This window comes from Sturnira hondurensis, unplaced genomic scaffold (assembly GCF_014824575.4).
Source record: "Sturnira hondurensis isolate 20B ecotype Veracruz unplaced genomic scaffold, ASM1482457v3 Scaffold0010128, whole genome shotgun sequence".
NCBI lineage: Eukaryota > Metazoa > Chordata > Mammalia > Chiroptera > Phyllostomidae > Sturnira > Sturnira hondurensis.
The window spans coordinates 40,441,027-40,459,378 of record NW_028082759.1 but is presented as its reverse complement, the minus strand read 5'-3'; the positions used below and the strand labels follow the sequence as shown (position 1 = coordinate 40,459,378).

General features: G+C 35.2%; 1 protein-coding gene across 2 annotated transcripts in view; it reads left to right on the top strand.

The window, feature by feature from the left end:
* Positions 1-18,352, top strand: part of VIRMA (vir like m6A methyltransferase associated) — a 56,276-nt gene that overhangs the window by 24,913 nt on the left and 13,011 nt on the right. For both annotated transcript variants that reach the window (XM_037058743.1, XM_037058742.1), the window contains exons 7-16: positions 225-497; positions 1,640-2,780; positions 6,793-7,284; positions 8,249-8,403; positions 10,596-10,678; positions 12,995-13,088; positions 13,226-13,770; positions 14,298-14,533; positions 15,228-15,480; positions 17,423-17,640. In XM_037058743.1, the coding sequence (XP_036914638.1) occupies positions 225-497; positions 1,640-2,780; positions 6,793-7,284; positions 8,249-8,403; positions 10,596-10,678; positions 12,995-13,088; positions 13,226-13,770; positions 14,298-14,533; positions 15,228-15,480; positions 17,423-17,640 (3,490 nt within the window). The remainder of the gene's footprint in view (positions 1-224; positions 498-1,639; positions 2,781-6,792; positions 7,285-8,248; positions 8,404-10,595; positions 10,679-12,994; positions 13,089-13,225; positions 13,771-14,297; positions 14,534-15,227; positions 15,481-17,422; positions 17,641-18,352) is intronic.

Genomic DNA, 18,352 nt, shown 5'->3' with positions numbered 1-18,352 from the left:
AAGGTAGTCATAGGGATGTAAACTACAGCATTGGGAATGTAGACAGTAGTATTGGAATAAATATGTATGGTGTCAGATGGTTACTAGACTTATCAGGGTGATCACTTTGTAAAGTGTCTAATTACTGTACATCTGAAACTAATAATAATATTGTATGTCAGTTGTAGTTGAATTAAATAAATACTCTGTGTAGTTAGAATTTAAAAAAATAATCAATTTTTCAGTATCCGGTGACAAGGAAGAAGATGCTCCACATAGAGAAGATTACTTTGAGCCCATTTCTCCTGATCGGAATTCTGTTCCCCAAGAAGGTCAATATTCTGATGAAGGGGAAGTAGAAGAGGAACAGCAAGAAGAAGGCGAGGAGGATGAGGATGATGTGGAAGTGGAGGAAGAAGAGGATGAGGATGAGGATGATCGACATACAGTGGACAGTATTGCTGAAGACGAAGAAGAAGACGAAGAGGAAGAAGGTGAAGAAGATGAAGAAGGTGAAGGTGGGTTATATTAGCTAGGACTTTTCAGTTTCAAGTGCCAGAAGCTAACTTGAGGTACCTTTGAGCAGTGCAAACAAATTTATAACAAAGGTAGACTTTCAGGAATCCCAAGGGTTGGAATATAACTGGGCTTGACTAGAGGTGGGATTTCCAGCTTTTCTTTATGTTGCTACTTTATTTTCTGTCAGCTAACTGTTCTTTTTCTATTCACCCCATAATTTTAATCTCTTCTTTTTAATCAGTCACTTACCTGGCTGTGTCTCGGTTCCATTTCCAGTTTCTTGGGAAAGATAGTCTGTTTGACTTGCTACAATATAAGCTGCCCCTTGGTACCCTCAGGTTTGCTCAGGGAAGCAGGGTCATGCAGCAAATACATAGTGACTAGGAATATGGTGGGCTGTTTTCAGAGTTAGGAATGGTGTTGTAAGCTGGCATCTAGATATTTCAACAAAAAGCTATGTTGTTTTTTAGAAATTCAGCGGAGGGGAAGATCTTAGTTTAGGTATATGTGATAGCATGATGCTAAAGCCTACTTTAATTAGGCTTACTTTCTTTAGAAGCAAAAGTGAGAGATATTCAAGCTCTTTGATTCTTAATTTGTCCAAGAAATGGTATATAATGTTTAAAGCATTTGTGCAGAACAACAGTTAGTCTGCTTTGGTTTATTCTATGTGAGTGAGGCTCATTTCAGTATTACAGTGATACTTATTTACATTAGGTGATACTTTTTTAGCATCCCTCTTTACTCTTCCTCTCCTAGATCAAGTCTTCTTTTTAGATGTACTGTATTTGACTGTCAAGTAATAGTAGTTAGATTTCAGGCAGGCTGTTTTCTTAATGAGAGGACATTTTAGAGAGGGGGAGAGGAGGTGGCAAGTTTACCTCTAATTTTATTTAGGTTAGGAAAAGATATCTGTAGCATATTTAGTTGTAAAGCTGAACAGATATGATAGAAGACTTTGCTTATGAAATATCTTCATAATTATTAGAAATGATAAATGTTAGTAATTGGGGAGGACGTTAATTTTGTTGAAGTCATTCTTATTTTTTGCCATACTGTTAAACTGTTTTCTGATTAATCAGATATTTTGCATTAAGTAATAATGATATAATATTTAAATATTACTAAAACTAATTTTCAGGGGATGATGGTTATGAACAAATTTCCAGTGATGAAGATGGAATTGCTGACTTGGAACGTGAAACATTTAAGTACCCAAACTTTGATGTTGAATACACTGCTGAAGACTTAGCTTCGGTTCCTCCTATGACGTATGATCCATATGATAGGGAACTTGTGCCACTTTTATACTTCAGCTGTCCGTATAAGACTACTTTTGAAATTGAAATCAGTAGAATGAAAGATCAAGGTCCAGATAAAGAAAATTCAGGGGCAATAGAAGCCTCAGTAAAGTTAACTGAACTGTTGGATTTATATCGGGAAGACAGAGGTGCAAAATGGGTAACAGCTTTAGAAGAAATTCCAAGTTTAATAATAAAAGGATTAAGTTATTTGCAATTGAAGAACACAAAACAAGACTCCCTTGGCCAGTTGGTAGACTGGACCATGCAAGCTTTAAATTTACAAGTAGCCCTTCGCCAACCCATTGCCTTAAATGTCCGACAACTTAAAGCTGGGACCAAATTAGTGTCCTCCCTAGCAGAATGTGGAACTCAAGGTGTTGTGGGACTGCTACAAGCAGGAGTGATCAGTGGATTATTTGAGCTCCTCTTTGCTGATCATGTCTCATCTTCCCTTAAGTTAAATGCTTTTAAAGCTTTGGACAGTGTCATTAGTATGACAGAAGGAATGGAAGCCTTTTTAAGAGGTAGGCAAGGTGAGAAAAGTGGCTATCAAAGACTTCTGGGGCTCATACTTTTAGATCAGACTGTGAGGGTTGTTACTGCTGGCTCGGCTATCCTTCAGAAGTGCCATTTCTATGAAATCTTGTCAGAGATTAAAAGACTTGGTGACCATTTGGCAGAGAAGACTTCATCTGTTCCTAACCATGGTGAACCTGATCATGACACAGATACTGGACTTGAAAGGACAAACCCAGAATATGAAAATGAGGTAGAGGCTTCAATGGATATGGATCTTTTGGACTCCTCAAATATAAGTGAAGGAGAAATAGAAAAGCTTGTTAACCTCCTAGAAGAAGTTTTCCATTTAATGGAAACTGCACCTCATACAATGATCCAGCCTCCTGTAAAGTCTTTCCCAACAATGGCGCGTATTACTGGACCTCCAGAGAGGGATGATCCATATCCGGTTCTCTTTAGGTAAGACTTTTTTGGTTTGGGGAAATTATTCACAAATCACTGAAGGCAATTTTATGTGATTGATTTTTTTATGTCTGTAGATAATGCTTATCTATGTAAGGGTGCTTGATATTTCAAAATAGATAGTTGTGAAACAGAAGTATGTTACTATGGATGAGTTATGTGAGTATCTAAAGTAGTAACAGCAAGTTAAATATAGTAATAATCAACAACAATGCTTATATAAGCAGATCTGTGAGCAAGAATAAATGAGAAATTGCTGAGTTGCTTCTAGGAAGGTGGTATAAGAGGATGGCATAGGAGGGAGAGCTTTTCTGTGTGAACCTTTTTTTACTTTACCCCTCTAATATATTATAATTTAAACTTATATTTTACTAACTTAATTTTACAGTCCTGCTTAAACATATCTTTAAGGGTCAGTTAGCATTTGTTTCTGCCATCTAACTTGCTAGTTATCTGTTGATACAGTTTTGCCATTATTAGTATCAGCACTTGTAGGAGATTTTAAAATTTTCTGTTAATTTTTTGAGACTTGTTTTGACATTTTGTCTCTAAATAATTTTTTAACTAATGGAGAAATACCATTTTTATTACTTTATTTCTTACATCTGTGATTAAATTGGCCTTTACTTGGGGCATAATGTAGTAACAGAAAATAGGGTATTTGTTCACTCTAAAGACCGTAGAAGACCTACCTGTTCTTATTTTTAGCTGAAACAGATCGGTCCCTAGTCTGAGTTCTTACAGAAGAGGTAATTGCTAGAGCAGTTATCTGGTAGGAGATGAAGTCAAAAGTTCAAGTGTAGGGGTTTGGCTTTGATCAAGAGAGAGGAAACCTTATCAATATACATATATAGATGCATATATAGTGTGGAGGTGGTAAAAGAGCCAAGGCACTTCTCACTGACCATTTTTAGTAAAGTAGGAGGTAAAGCTGTGCACTGAGGGTGACTGAGGTGGTGAGTGTAGGAAGGAGGTGATATTTTGAAACAGTTACTGAGGGAAAACAAGTAATTAACCACCATGACAGTATATTAAATACTGTCATGTCCCCCACCCCCTGCCTTCACCATAACTGGAGGAGGTATGTTTGCGTATCACACTTTGGGAAATAAGGGGTCTGGAATAAGGAATTTAGATTTTGTTTTTAGAATCTGGAAAGATCTTGAATATCTGATATGATCAAAGTCATGTTCTAAGATGATACATTTCAAGATGTATTGCAATGGAAAAGAAATTGGAGTTATTAGGGTAGATAAGCCAATTTGAAGATTGTAGGTAGCAGGTTTTGTCTTAAGCACTTGGCCTAATATAGTGGCACTTACAGGGAAAGGAAAGACAATATTACTGTGTTACTATTGAGAGAATTTGTAAAAGAGCAGTTACTAGGACTTGGCGATTGAACCTGCTAGGTAAAAAAAAGTTAAAGATGTTTTAAGGTTGTTAGCCAGGGTAACTATGGACCTGGTTTTATTGACAGAAACTGGTAAATAGGAAGGAGAATGGATTTTGAAAGGAGACATAATTGCATTTTGGAAGTATTGTTTTGAAATGATGGCAAGGCTCTAATGTTCTCTGTTGTGGTCTCCAAGATTACCCCCAAGATTTGCTAGGACTCACAGGACTCAGTGTTGTACTCACCACTATGATTTATTAAACAGCAAAAGGGTACTAATCACGGTCAACAAAGGAAGAAAGTACATAGGGAGAAGCCTGGGGAACTCGATAAGCTTCCAGAGTCCTTTCCCAATGTAATCAAATAGGACCCAGTTAATTCTCCAGAAACAAATTGTGACAGCTTGTGTGAAATGTTGCCTGCTGACGAAGCTTATTAGAATCTCAGCATCCAAGCTTATTATTGGGGGATAGCCACATAGACACCCAGTACATAACATATACCAGAATTCCAGATTCCCAGAAGGAAAGTTTATGTTCAGTATAAATTATGTATCATTTGCATAAACAGTTTAAGAATACAAAGAGTATTCTTAATCAGGTGGGCAGTGGACACCCTCCCAAAATTCAAGTTCTCAGATGCCAGCCAAGAGCCAAACAGGCAAGCAGTCCTTTCTAAGAATAAACACTATGGGGCCTCCCATGTTAACTGTTTTCTGAATGAATAAGGTGGTTAATGATGTTTTTAGAGCATAGAAATTAGGGAGTTTTGTCTTCCTGAAAGTTCTTTTTGCCTTTATAGTTATGTTTCTAATGGTATTTACTGTCATGAAGTAGAAGCCTGAATTTAAGCAATAACATGAGGGGGAACCCCCAAACTCCAGAATTATCATCTGGAGGTGGGCCCTTTGTAGTAGAGGCTTCCCCAACTGGGTGAGTGTTATAGGAACCCACTGGTATCAGTGTACCACCAGCTGGCATTGTTGTAAGAGGCTGCCTTCGGCTTCAGTGAATTTTTTTTGAAGATTCTCTTACTGTGTTTGCCCATTTCATGATGGATGGTTTACTGGCGCACCTGCCCACACCATGTTGAGTGTTCAGCAGTTTTTGACCAAAAATGCATGACCGCTTCCCATTCACCTGATCTCTCCCTGAGCAGGGTTTTGGGGTGGGGAGGGTGACTTTTTTTTTTGTTTCCCTGGATGAAAAAAAGTCCTGAAAGGGAAACATTTTGCTGATGTGGAAGAGGTTAAACAAAAAATGGCAGAAGGCATCAAAATTGACAAGTTCAAAAACTCTTTTGAGCAGTGGGAAAAAAATCTCAATAGGTATATTGCCTCAGATGGATGGTACTCTGAAGGTGACTGAAGTTTAAACATGTAAGAATAAAACACAATTTTTAATAAATTCAAGGGGTTTTCTTTATTCCCTCCCTTATATGATTGAAGAGGCAATTTTATACTTAAGATTCTAACTGTATATAGCATTCTGGAAAAGACAAAACTATGGAGATGGTAAAAAAGATCAGTGATTGCTAGGGGTTGGTGGTGAATAGGTGGAGTGTAGAGTATTTTTAGGACAACGAAAAGACTTTGTGCCCTGGCTGGTGTGGCTCGGTGGATTGAGCGCTGGCCTGTGAACCAAAAGGTTCCATAAGTTCAATTCCAGCCCAGAGCACATTGCCTGGGTTGTAGGCCAAGTCCCCAGCTGGGGATTGTGCATGAGGCAGCCTATTTATGTTTCTCTCACACATGGATGTTTCTGTCCTTTTTCTCCCTCCCTTCTTCTCTCTCTGAAAATAAATAAAAATCTTTAAAAAAAGACGACTTTGTTTCAGCAGCAGTTATATCTGTCTTGAGGTGTTGAGTAAATTCAGATGTTTTCTACCACTACTCTGTATGCTAAAAAATGGTAAACTAGTTAGTAAAAATTAATAATCTGAATTTTTTTTCTCTAGAGGTATTAAGATAGATATGCTACCTCTAGTAAATCTGAGTGTATTATATATATATTTTATAGTATATGTCCTATGTTTTTCTAGACCTCCTAATTTAAATAGCCTGTGGATAAACTAGGACTGTGGTGAAAAACAAGCATTTGATAAATATCTTGTAAAGAAGGCCCAGAATTTATAGTCAGGGTTTATCCTGGAAAGAGAAACTTGTTAACAGTTATTTGTTCAACATCTGTTGAATGCCAGCTAGGAAAAAGCCTCAGATTTTTCACGCTTGTTTGGTGCAGTGGAGAGAAGACTTGATGCTTACATTATGATTTTTTCTTAATATTTTATTTGTGTTTAGAGAGAGGGGAAGGAAGGGAGAAAGAGAGGGAGAGAAACATAGATTGGTTTCCTGTCATACACCCCCAGCCAGGGACCTGGCCCACAACCTAGGCATGTGCCCTAGGTGGGGATTGAACCAGCGACCTTTCTGTTCCCAGGCTGACGACACTTATTCCACTGAGCCACACCAGCCAAGGCTCACATTATGTTTTTAGTTAAAGCAGTTAATTGCTGAGGATAAGGGTTATGGCCATTAAAGTATTTACCTTTCCTGTCTAATGACTGTTGAGTAAATGAAGAATGTTTTGTACTGAATATATACCAATTTTTCTACAGGTATCTCCACAGCTACCACTTCTTGGAGTTGGTTACCTTGCTCCTGTCAATTCCAGTAACAAGTGCCCATCCTGGTGTACTGCAAGCCACAAAAGATGTCCTAAAGTTTCTTGCACAGTCACAGAAAGGCCTTCTCTTTTTTATGTCAGAATATGAAGCAACAAATTTGTTGATCCGAGCTTTATGTCACCTTTATGATCAAGATGAAGAAGAAGGTCTGCAGTCTGATGGTGTTGTTGATGATGCATTTGCCTTGTGGCTACAGGACTCAACACAGACATTGCAGTGTATTACCGAACTGTTCCACCACTTTCAGCGTTGTACAGCCAATGAAGAAACTGACCATTCAGATCTCTTGGGAACCCTTCATAATCTTTATTTGATTACTTTTAATCCTGTGGGAAGATCAGCTGTTGGCCATGTTTTCAGTCTTGAGAAAAATCTCCAAAGTCTTATTACTCTAATGGAGTACTATTCCAAAGAAGCCTTAGGGTAAGTTCCCACTTACTCATTAAATTTTCCGTTATATTGGAAAACTATATCGTTAATGCGCTAGTTGTTTAGAAGGTGTTACTTGACAGTAGAAGCTATGATTACTTCTTTTCATAACACATAACTTACAAATATAAGGATTAGAATGACAGAAATCTAAAAACAGAAAATTTGGCTATGAAGCAATGAAATGGCTCTTTTATCAGCTTCTTCCTAGTTCCCCATGATGTTGACAAAGATTGATTTGCTAATGCTAAGGCACAGAAATACATATCTTAAGAGTAATGAGGACTATGTTGCTGTCTTCTGCCTCTGAACTATTCATGGTGTTCTGGTTTCAGAAGTACTTTGGGTGGGAGGGATTGAGAATAATACTCGTTTCAAAGGCCTGTCCAACAGGGCAAAAGGTTTTACGTATGAACAGAGAAATGTAACATGCTGCTCTTGGCTTGTGTCACACAAGGTAGTGGCATCCAGGTAACTGGCCTCGTAGTGGGGTCTTGATACAACTTTTTGAGTGATGGGTCTTTTAGTGAAAAGCAGGCAACATTGGTTTCTATGTCACGCTGTATCTTATCAGCTCTGTAGTGGAATCCTGAATAATGATGGCAGTAGATTGATTTATCGTATTTGTTCCTGTTTATCCAGAGTGGACAAACATTTTAAGGGAAACCAATGAAGTGTACTTCCTTATGTTTTTTTGCTAATCAAGTATATTTGTTAATTGCTCTTAATAGAATTTCACTTTCCATTATGGTATATGTGCTTTGTTTGTATACTTTTAAGTAGTGGTTTTAGGTAAGTTGAGGCGAAATTTAAAATCTGATTTGTCATCTGTAGGAAATTACTCAGGTTTCATTGTAAAATTTCTTGGTCTCTTTAAAACCAAGTAGGAAAAAATGTTTAAAATTGTTCCTGAAAAATTGTTTTTGTACTAAAAACTTAAAATCTTATTTTGTTTCAGTGATTCCAAGTCCAAGAAGTCAGTAGCTTATAATTATGCATGCATACTTATTTTGGTGGTGGTTCAGTCTTCTAGTGATGTCCAAATGCTAGAACATCATGCAGCATCTCTCTTGAAGCTTTGTAAGGCAGATGAAAACAATGCTAAATTGCAAGGTATGGAACTTGAGTTATTTTAAGCATTTATGATATGTGAAGGAAAAAAACCTCTGAATGTCTGTAATTAATGCTTTATTATAGTTTGGTAATATACCTAGTAATACTATTTTTTAACTCCCTGAAAGTACCTTTTATGAAGGTGTTTTGTATGGTACTCTTATACAGACTTTTAGGAAATTGCTGAAAGTACCTTTTCTGGAAAGTCATGGAAATTGGATAGTTGAAGTTCTTAATCAAAATGGAAGAAGTATTTTAAAGATGAATTCAAAAATTCAGTTTTGTGTATAGTTTGCACGTGTGTTTTTTTTCTATATATGTATTTTTAAGTACAGCACTGCTGTAAATACAGCTTAGCCACAACTTTACCATTTATGGTTAATTAACACGTGTGCATTTCTTAAAGTGTAGAATAATGAATGTGAACATCATATTCTAAAGTATATAAATATGTGGAATGAAGTTGATGGCAAGCCTTATGAGGGCAGTCTGGAAAAGTTTAAGGTATCTAATTACAGTTGTTTATTATTTTATTTTGGTTCTTGGCTTGCTGATCTTACCAAGTAGAAAATTTGGTAACATTGAGTATATATTATAAATAGCATGTGGTTTTTCTCTTTTTATTCCTAAATTTTTTATGTGATACCACCAATACAAGTTGGGTAGTAAACTCAGCTTCCAATCTGTAAATAGATTTTCTTTTTCTGAAGTACACCTCTATAGAAGGAGGGCACACAGCATCTTCAAAAGTATTGTTAATGCTTTTACTACTTATTCTGGATGATAGGCACACTTGTATTTTTTTTATTATTATTCTTTATATTTTCCATTTGAGCAGCACACTGTATATGAAATAGTATATGAAAGAGTTCATTTTAAAAGGCATAGGAAAAATACTCAGGTGTACACAGTTATAATCCTATGGAGGAGTGTAGAACCAAGGAAGACATTACTGTTTTTAGTTTTCCTTTTGTCATTCCTGTAAAATGTCTGGAATTGGTATATTGCTTATAATAGAAGCCTTTTGTAGCCTTGGCTAGTGTGACTCAGTGGACTGAGTGCTGGTCTGGAAACCAAAGCATCTCCAGTTTGGTTCCCATTCAGGCAGGGTACATGCCTGGGCTGTGAGCCAGGTCACGAGTAGCTTGAGAGGCAACCACACATTGATGTTTCTCTCCCTCTCTCTAAAAATAAGTAAATAATATCCTTTTAAAAAAGGTTTTTGTAAAAATATACTTGGTGATAGGTATAGGTATTGGCCATAGCTTGTATGAGAATTTTGAGTTCAGTTGTAAATGGTACATTTCATTTGTGTTTGTTTTATAAACAAAGTTTCCTGTTATTATTTTGGGTGATAGTGTACTTTTAATTTTATAAGACTGATAGGAAAATGACAGAATTTAAAGTTCATGTTAATGGAAAAGGTACTCAGTAAATGTCTCCCTTACAGGTTTGATTCTGTTAGAAATTCGTGCATGCTTCTCTAGAGTTGGGAGGCAGCAACACCATTTAGTGAATAACCTCTGTTATTTGTTTATAAGCAGTCAGTTTTATTAAAAAGTTTCTTAATATTGCAAAAACAATTTAATTATATTGTCTTGTTCGAACATATAAATGTTCAACTTTTCAGAAACCAAATACTAATATACACTTCTTCTAAATCAGTATTCTAGGGCATTTATATTTTCTTTCAATTTAATTTTCTTTGTGGGGCCTGGGATGTATTGCTACCACAGGGTGATCAGTGGAGCCAGCACTGTTTTTTTTTTTGTGAACCATTTTTTAATTGTATTTTTTCCATGACTATTTATCTCCCTTATACCCTCTTCCACCTGCAACCACCACACTGTTGTCAGTGTCTGTGAGTCCTTTTTCTTCTTTGCTGGCTTCCTCCACCTTTGCCCCCTGCCCATCCCCCCTGCTCTGTATGTATGAGTCTGTCTCTATTTTGCCTGTTAGTTCAGTTTGTTTATTAGATTCCACATATGAGTGAAATCATATGGTACTTGTCTTTCTTATATTTCATTTTAAAGTTTAAGGACTTAGCCATAAGTTCATACCTATGTGAAATTTAGATTACTGAAATCAATTTGTGTCTGATAATGTTTTTCTTTGGAAAAGTAGCTTTGTTTCCTTTGTTATAAAGATTTTTATTTTAAAATATATTATAAATTACTCTTTCTGTTTTTAAGAACTTGGCAAGTGGCTTGAACCTTTGAAAAACCTTAGGTTTGAAATTAACTGCATTCCAAACCTAATTGAATATGTTAAGCAGGTAAGTAAAACTTAAAAGTGCCTGTTTTTTAACTATATGGTAATATATAGAAGTAGTACTTGTGTAGATGTAGTAATTATTAAGTGTATTGCTTGATTTCTTAGACTTTGTAAGTACAGATTGGTATATGAATGTAGGTGGTAGGTGTGTGATTGTGTATATACATGAATGGACATGCACACAACCCCATGTTTTCTGCTTTTCAACACCAGATTTTGTTCTATTTTTTCTCTCAAGTCAGAGTAATATCACCTACCATTTTAATGACATTCACAGAAGTTTTAAAGTTAAATGTTATGAGAATGTAACATACAATTGTTTTCGGTTAAACATAGTGAAAAAGAATTTTCTGTCAAAGTTTTACGTGAAAATTGATGGAGGCAAGTCCAGATAATTGCAGTGGGGGCTAGTTCTATTTTTGTTAATTTGGGATAGTCAAATCTGCCATTGAAATAATTCATAAAAGGTAAAAAATCTTAAAATTCATAATATTACAGTTGAAAAATTTATATACAGTTCAGGTAATTTATAATGAAAAATTCATTAAAATCATTGCATTGTTAGCCCTGGCTGATGCGGTTTTATTGATTGGAATGTTGTCCAGTAAACCAAAATGTTGGAGTTTCTATTCCTGATCAGGGCACATAGATTGTGGGTTTGATCCCCAGTCAGGGCAAGTTTTTGAAAGGCAGCTAATCAGTGTTTCTTTCTCACAGTGATGTTTCTTTCTGTCTCTTCTTCTTTCTCTAAAATCAATAAACATATTTTCAAATTAAAAAAATCATTGCGTTGTTAGTTTTAGAAGTTTAAAAATTTTTCTTTGCTTCTTAGTTAATACAATGTGTATACATACACGTTGGGGGCTAAAAGTGCTCATAGATGCATAAAAAGTTTTATGCTAGAGGTGCAGAATAGACCTTGAGTGATCTTTCATTTAACAGATGAACTGTGTGTATGTGTGTGAGTGTTGATAAACCATCTTGGTCTTGGAATTGAAATGTCTGTAGTATATTGTCTAATCTATTGCTCTTCTGACCTAGCAACAAAGTACCATTTGGGTTTATCTGCTTGGGTTTTCTTTACTGACTTGTCTGCCCTTATCTTATTTTTTTACTCCATCTCTCCTGAGAGTACTTTTATCTCCCATAGCACCATCATATTCTTCTTTGTTCCTTACTCTGTGCCTCAGATGACCATTTATATACCTTTTAATTATATTCAGTCTTTAATTTAGCAAAAGTACAGTAATGTCCTGTAAGTGTAGATGGTCATGTGTTCAGGATACTCATGTGTGGTCAGGAGAATATATAAAGTATCCAGTAAATATCAGATGGCCCAGTTTTTAAAAGCTTTAGTTCTAGAAATTTGAATTCCATGCTGTAATTAAAAGATTTTTAAGTTTTTATGTAAATCTTTATCCCACTAGTTGTTATTATTATTATAAGTGACTCTCATTGCAAGATATATTCAAAACAGTCAACCTAAGACTGAAACTTCACTCTGTGGCTCCCTGCTACCTTATATAATTAGTGGAATTATTGAAAGTCAACAAGGAAGAAATTAGAGAAACCTAAGGTCCAAAACTATGAGGGAAAGGAATTAGTTTATTTTTAAGTTTTTCCTCTGAGTTTTAGAAGTTGAAATAGTACCGTTTTAAAATGTTTCTTCTAAGTTTTTAAAAGCCATCTATATGCTGCTCTGTGGAAACTACAAAAAAAAAAAGAAATTTAGCATTACTATTTGTTGCCAGGAAACATAGCATTGGGTAAATGCTAGGACATAGGAAAATGTCTTTTTTTTTCCTGTAACCATGTCCCAACTGACCATCAAAACTAGACCCTGTGGTATCTGCATTATTAAAAAATTGTATGTTATATAGTTCTAAAACATTTCCTGTTCTTCAGTTTTGAAAGAGGTTTATTACCTCTATGGCTTTGTAAAATTAGAGTCATTGGTTCATTGTTGGGAGAGAGTATGCATAGAAAGAGTATACAAAAAAGGAGCTATTTAAACATTTTAATACAGAGAGTATCATACATTTCTTTATGTTACTTTTGTTTTAGTACTTTTTAATATACTTGTACTTTGCAATTATTCATTTTATTTACATAATATCATATGGTAACAACATGCCAAAGATCAAATAACCTCGATAAACTTTATTAGCCTCTTAAATTTAGTTAAGAAATTTTAAATGACGTACCAGTAAGTATTTAACTTGAAACTCATATTTTTACCTAATGCCCTCTCTGGAATTATTTCTTGATATGATAAGTACCAAGAAATTCAATTTTTTGTTTATTTTTATTTTTAAAGAATATCGATAACTTGATGACTCCAGAAGGAGTTGGCCTTACCACTGCCTTGCGTGTTCTCTGTAATGTGGCATGCCCACCACCCCCTGTTGAAGGTAATGTGGATGATGTACTTTTAAAACTATCATTTTTAAGACTAGTATGAATATCATTTTTTAAATAAAATATTCAAACATCTTAACTATTAACATACAAGTAATTAGTTTTTCTTTTCCTCTTGTCCTGTATAAAGGTCAACAGAAAGACCTCAAATGGAATCTTGCTGTTATTCAGCTTTTTTCTGCTGAAGGAATGGACACCTTTATTCGGGTTCTGCAAAAATTGAACAGTATTTTGACTCAGCCTTGGAGGCTCCATGTCAACATGGGGACTACACTTCACAGAGTTACTACTATTTCAATGGCTCGCTGCACACTCACTCTTCTTAAAACCATGTTAACGGAACTCCTGAGAGGTGGCTCCTTTGAGTTTAAGGATATGCGTGTTCCTTCAGCACTTGTGACTTTACACATGCTCCTGTGCTCTATCCCCCTCTCAGGTCGTTTGGATAGTGATGAACAGAAAATTCAGAATGATATCATTGATATTTTGCTGACTTTTACACAAGGAGTTAATGAAAAACTCACAATCTCAGAGGAGACTCTGGCCAATAATACTTGGTCTTTAATGTTAAAAGAAGTACTTTCTTCAATCTTGAAGGTTCCTGAAGGATTTTTTTCTGGACTCATACTCCTTTCAGAGCTGCTGCCTCTACCATTGCCCATGCAAACAACTCAGGTATCACTTCCATATAACATGAATCTTATAAATGACTGTAGTAACACTTTTTTAAAAGCCAGTGGTTTTGTTAAAACAAAAACAAAAACAACCCTCATCCCCTTCCCCTAAAAAACACAAAGTAACTGGATGAGGGTGAGATAAAACTGACACAAGTTGGTCATTAAGGAAATATGGGGTAATATTTTAAATAAAATTTTGTTAATGTGAATTTTATAATGCTGTTATGTATACTTGTACTTTTGTTATTTTTAAATCCTTTTTTTCCTCCTGTGTTAGAATTTGTCATTAACTAGGTTGCTTCATCAATGGACTCTGCTCTACTGACTGCTAACCTGAGAACAATATTCTTTAGTTACATTGAATTCAAGCAAATGTTTAACTGTATGGTAGATGTTTTAAGCATCTTAAATGTTTTCAGCGTGTAGTAAAGATGTTCTTTTCATAACAATTCTTCCTGAACAGTTTTTGTGACTAAAATAAATATTTCTAAATCTACGAACACATACATTATACTTTTTTAACAGGTTATTGAGCCACATGATATATCAGTGGCACTCAACACCCGAAAATTGTGGAGCATGCACCTTCATGTTCATGCAAAGTTGCTCCAAGAAATAGTTCGCTCTTTCTCTGGCACAACCTGCCAGCCCATTCAACATATGTTACGGCGTATTTGTGTTCAATTATGTGACCTTGCCTCACCAACTGCACTTCTGATTATGAGAACTGTGTTGGATTTGATTGTAGAAGACTTGCAAAGGTATTTTCTTCTTTTTTTAAATCCTCATCCGAGGATATGTTTATTGATTTGAGAGAGAGAGAGAGAAAGGGAGATAGAAAAACATCGATCGGTTGCCTCTTGTATGTGCCCTAACTGGGGACTGAACCTGCAACATAGGTGTATGTCCTGACCTGGGGTCAAACCCACAACCTTTTTGGTGTATGAGCCAATGTTTCAACCAACTGAGGCACCCGGCTAGGGTGGTATTTTCATTTTGCCTAAAATTTTTTTTAAGTTATTCTTGACAACAAGGTACATTTTTTTTACTTAGAATTTGTAAACCAGGGTTTAGAAAGCTCAGATAAGATACATACATACAAATATATACATACACATACGCATATACACACACCTATACATATATTGGTATAGATTATTTTTAATCAGAAGATTTTATTTCATATCTCATGTGCAAATTACCTCGGAGGTCTTGATTTTATGTATTTGAAAGATGAACCATAAAAGTACTTTGATTTGAGAAACTATATTTTTGAAAACCCAAATTTATAAAATTATATAGTAGTTGTAAAATTCCAGAAAAGTTGTCATACCCAAGAAATTAAGTGTTTTATACAAGATTGTTCTGAATTGATATGTGTTGAAAAATAAATATTAGTAAATAATGCCCTAAAATCAAGAACTTTGTTTTCTAAATGTATTGATTTTATTTCAGCACTTCAGAAGATAAAGAAAAACAGTATACTAGCCAAACCACCAGGTTGCTTGCTCTTCTTGATGCTCTGGCTTCACACAAAGCTTGTAAATTAGCTATTTTGCATCTAATTAATGGAACTATTAAAGGTGATGAAAAATATGCAGAGATATTTCAGGATCTGTTAGCTTTGGTGCGGTCTCCCGGAGACAGTGTTATTCGCCAACAGTGTGTTGAATATATCACATCCATTTTGCAGTCTCTCTGTGATCAGGTATTTACAGTTACTTTGTAAATTCTGTGTGTGTGTGTGCGCCTATGTGTGTGTCTAAAAGCTGTTCATGTAACTCTTAGCTGTGAACAAGGATATCACCTGTTTTATCGCTCCTGCTATTGTTTAGGGAGGTGAATTTGACTAGGAACCAACATTAAAATGGTTTAGTGCTTCAAAGCTTCATTTGGGTTTGTACTTCACAGGTGTCTTTGAAGAACTCTCCTTTTTTAATGAGATTTCATCCTTGGATAGTTGCTTTATGTGCCATAGTATTATTAGTTTCAGGTATACAACACAGTGACTAAACATTTATAAAACTCAGGAAGTGATCACCCAGATAAGTCTAAAGCCATACATAGTCATTTCAATACTATTGGGTATGTACCCTATGCTATACTTTATATCCCATGGCTATTATTATAACTGGCAATTTGTACATCTTCATTCCTTCCCCTTTTTCACCCATCACCCAAACTCCCCTTTCCATCCAGCCACCATCAAAATGTTTTCTGTATCTGATGAGTTTGTTCTGTTTTGTTTGTTCCTTTATTTTTTTGATTCCATGTATAAGTGAAATCATAGAGTATTTGTCTCTCTGTCTGACTTATGTCACTTAGCATTTTACCCTGTAGGTCCCATCTATGTTGTTACAAATACCATCAAGGTTTTATTTTTTATGCCTTAGAAATTTTTGTTAGGACAGTTTTTAAAGGCATCACAGGCTACTACAGTTTCAGTGTTTTTCAGACTACTGTGTAGCTGCTGATGAAAAGTAGTAGTATTTCTCCCTGCTGTCTTTATTACTGACTTTCTGCTTATAATTTTGTGATTTAGTGTGAATTGTTTTAACTTTGGAAGCTTATTGTGATTGGGATCTTTGTAGAGTTTTATGCTTAATCAAATCCTAACTTGTCAAAATGCTTCTGCTCTCTAATCATCAGGTGTGGTTCTTTTTCAGGTAGAACATTTTTAGTAGGCTCACATGTTGGAAGGTTACCTTCTTCTAGCTAACAAAAGTTCAGTTTGTATGACTTGTTTTCATGAAAAGGGCACCTGGTGGAAAATAGTTTTGGAACTGGTAGAAAGAATATTTTAAGTTCATATACATCAAAATGTCCATTTGACTGGTATTTATTATATAATCCACGTTAACTTTTATGACTCTGCTGAAAAACACATTAGCATACCAGCTGCTTTGATCACATAGACATTCTTGGCCTCAATTATTATCTTTCCCTTCTGATTCTAGTTTTATAGTTTTAACGTAAGTTGAACACTGGTTTGCAGTGTGTTGAAGTTATTAAAGGATATGAAACATACCTAAAAATGTTCCTGTAAAATACACTTCTATAAAAAGAGTAGTGGCAATTTTTAGTTATTGTTGGCTAAACTTGTTTAATATTGAAAAACTTGAATTTTAAACATATAAAAGCAAGAGGAAGATATTTAGTTGGAGGATTGTGTTCAAATGTTTCATTTGCTTCATCCATCCCTTTTTGTGATCAAAATCAAATAATAGATATATTTATTAAAATTCATTTCTCTGAATGATTTTTATTCAAATGAATGAATAATACAGTGATCTAAAATATTTTAATACCAAAAGTACTTTAGTTAAGCGGTTGAGATTACAAACTATACTTAGTGCAATACAGAAGGAAAAATATTTAAGAGATGTTCTTTTAAAAATAAAAATATTGTAAAGTAAAATATTTATTTTTAATTTCTTTAGGTATGTGTTCTTGTATTAATTTTTACAAGAGGGCATTGTGACTCCTTTGTTCTTAATGTGTTTGAATATATGTTTAGGATGGGCATGTAAATGTTTTCATGTGTTAATTACTAAGGATTAAATGCTATGTGTTTCTGAAATAAAAATGCTAAGTGATGATGATAATTGTTTTTAAAAATTATTTTTTCCTATTTCCCTTCTCCCTCACAGGACATTGCACTTATTTTGCCAAACTCTTCTGAAGGTCCTACTTCTGAAGTAGAGCAGCTCTCCAATTCTCTACCAAACAAAGAATTGATGACCTCAATCTGTGACTGCCTACTGGCTGTGCTAGCTAACGCTGAGAGCAGCTACAGCTGTTTGCTCACGTGTGTCAGAACGATGATGTTTCTTGCAGAGCATGATTATGGGTTATTTCATTTAAAAAGGTAATGTTTTATCATATTTAATATACTCTTAGGTTTAATTTTTTACTCAATTACCCCCATATTAATTAATTCATAGCTCTTGTAGAAGGTTGAAGATGTGAGGTAAAATTTTATATTTATGGAAAAGATTTATCAGCAGTGGAGTGTGCCAATAATGAAATCTTCAGGATTAAAAATACAAATTGAGGCCTGGCTGGTGTAGCTCAGTGGTTGAGCACGGGCCTGCAAACCACAGGATCGCGGTTCGATTCCCAGTCAGGGCACATGTCTGGGCTGCAGGCCAGTTCCCGGTTCCTGGCAGGGGACGCACGAGAGGCAACCATACATTGATATTTCTTTCTCTCTCTCTCTCTCTCTCTCCCTCCCTCTCCTTCCCTTCCCTTCTAAGATAAATAAAATCTTAAAAAATAATAAAAAAATACAAATTGAATAGACAGGCAAATTAATATGGGCATCTTAGAGTATTTAAGGAAATCTGATTGTTTCAGGGATGTTAATTCATGTTTAAGGTAATTTGTTTTGTTGATGTGTTCACCTTAGTCTTTCAAAGGTAATGATAGTGTGATATTATGGACCCTAAAGTTAAAAGTGCTCATTCTCTGTTTTTTATGTTCTAGAGGAATAGCTGAGGTGGAATTAATTTGAAATGATACTGAATGTAAACCTTGTGCCACTTAGTCTCTCAAATGTAATTTCTGCTCTGTCCATGCCT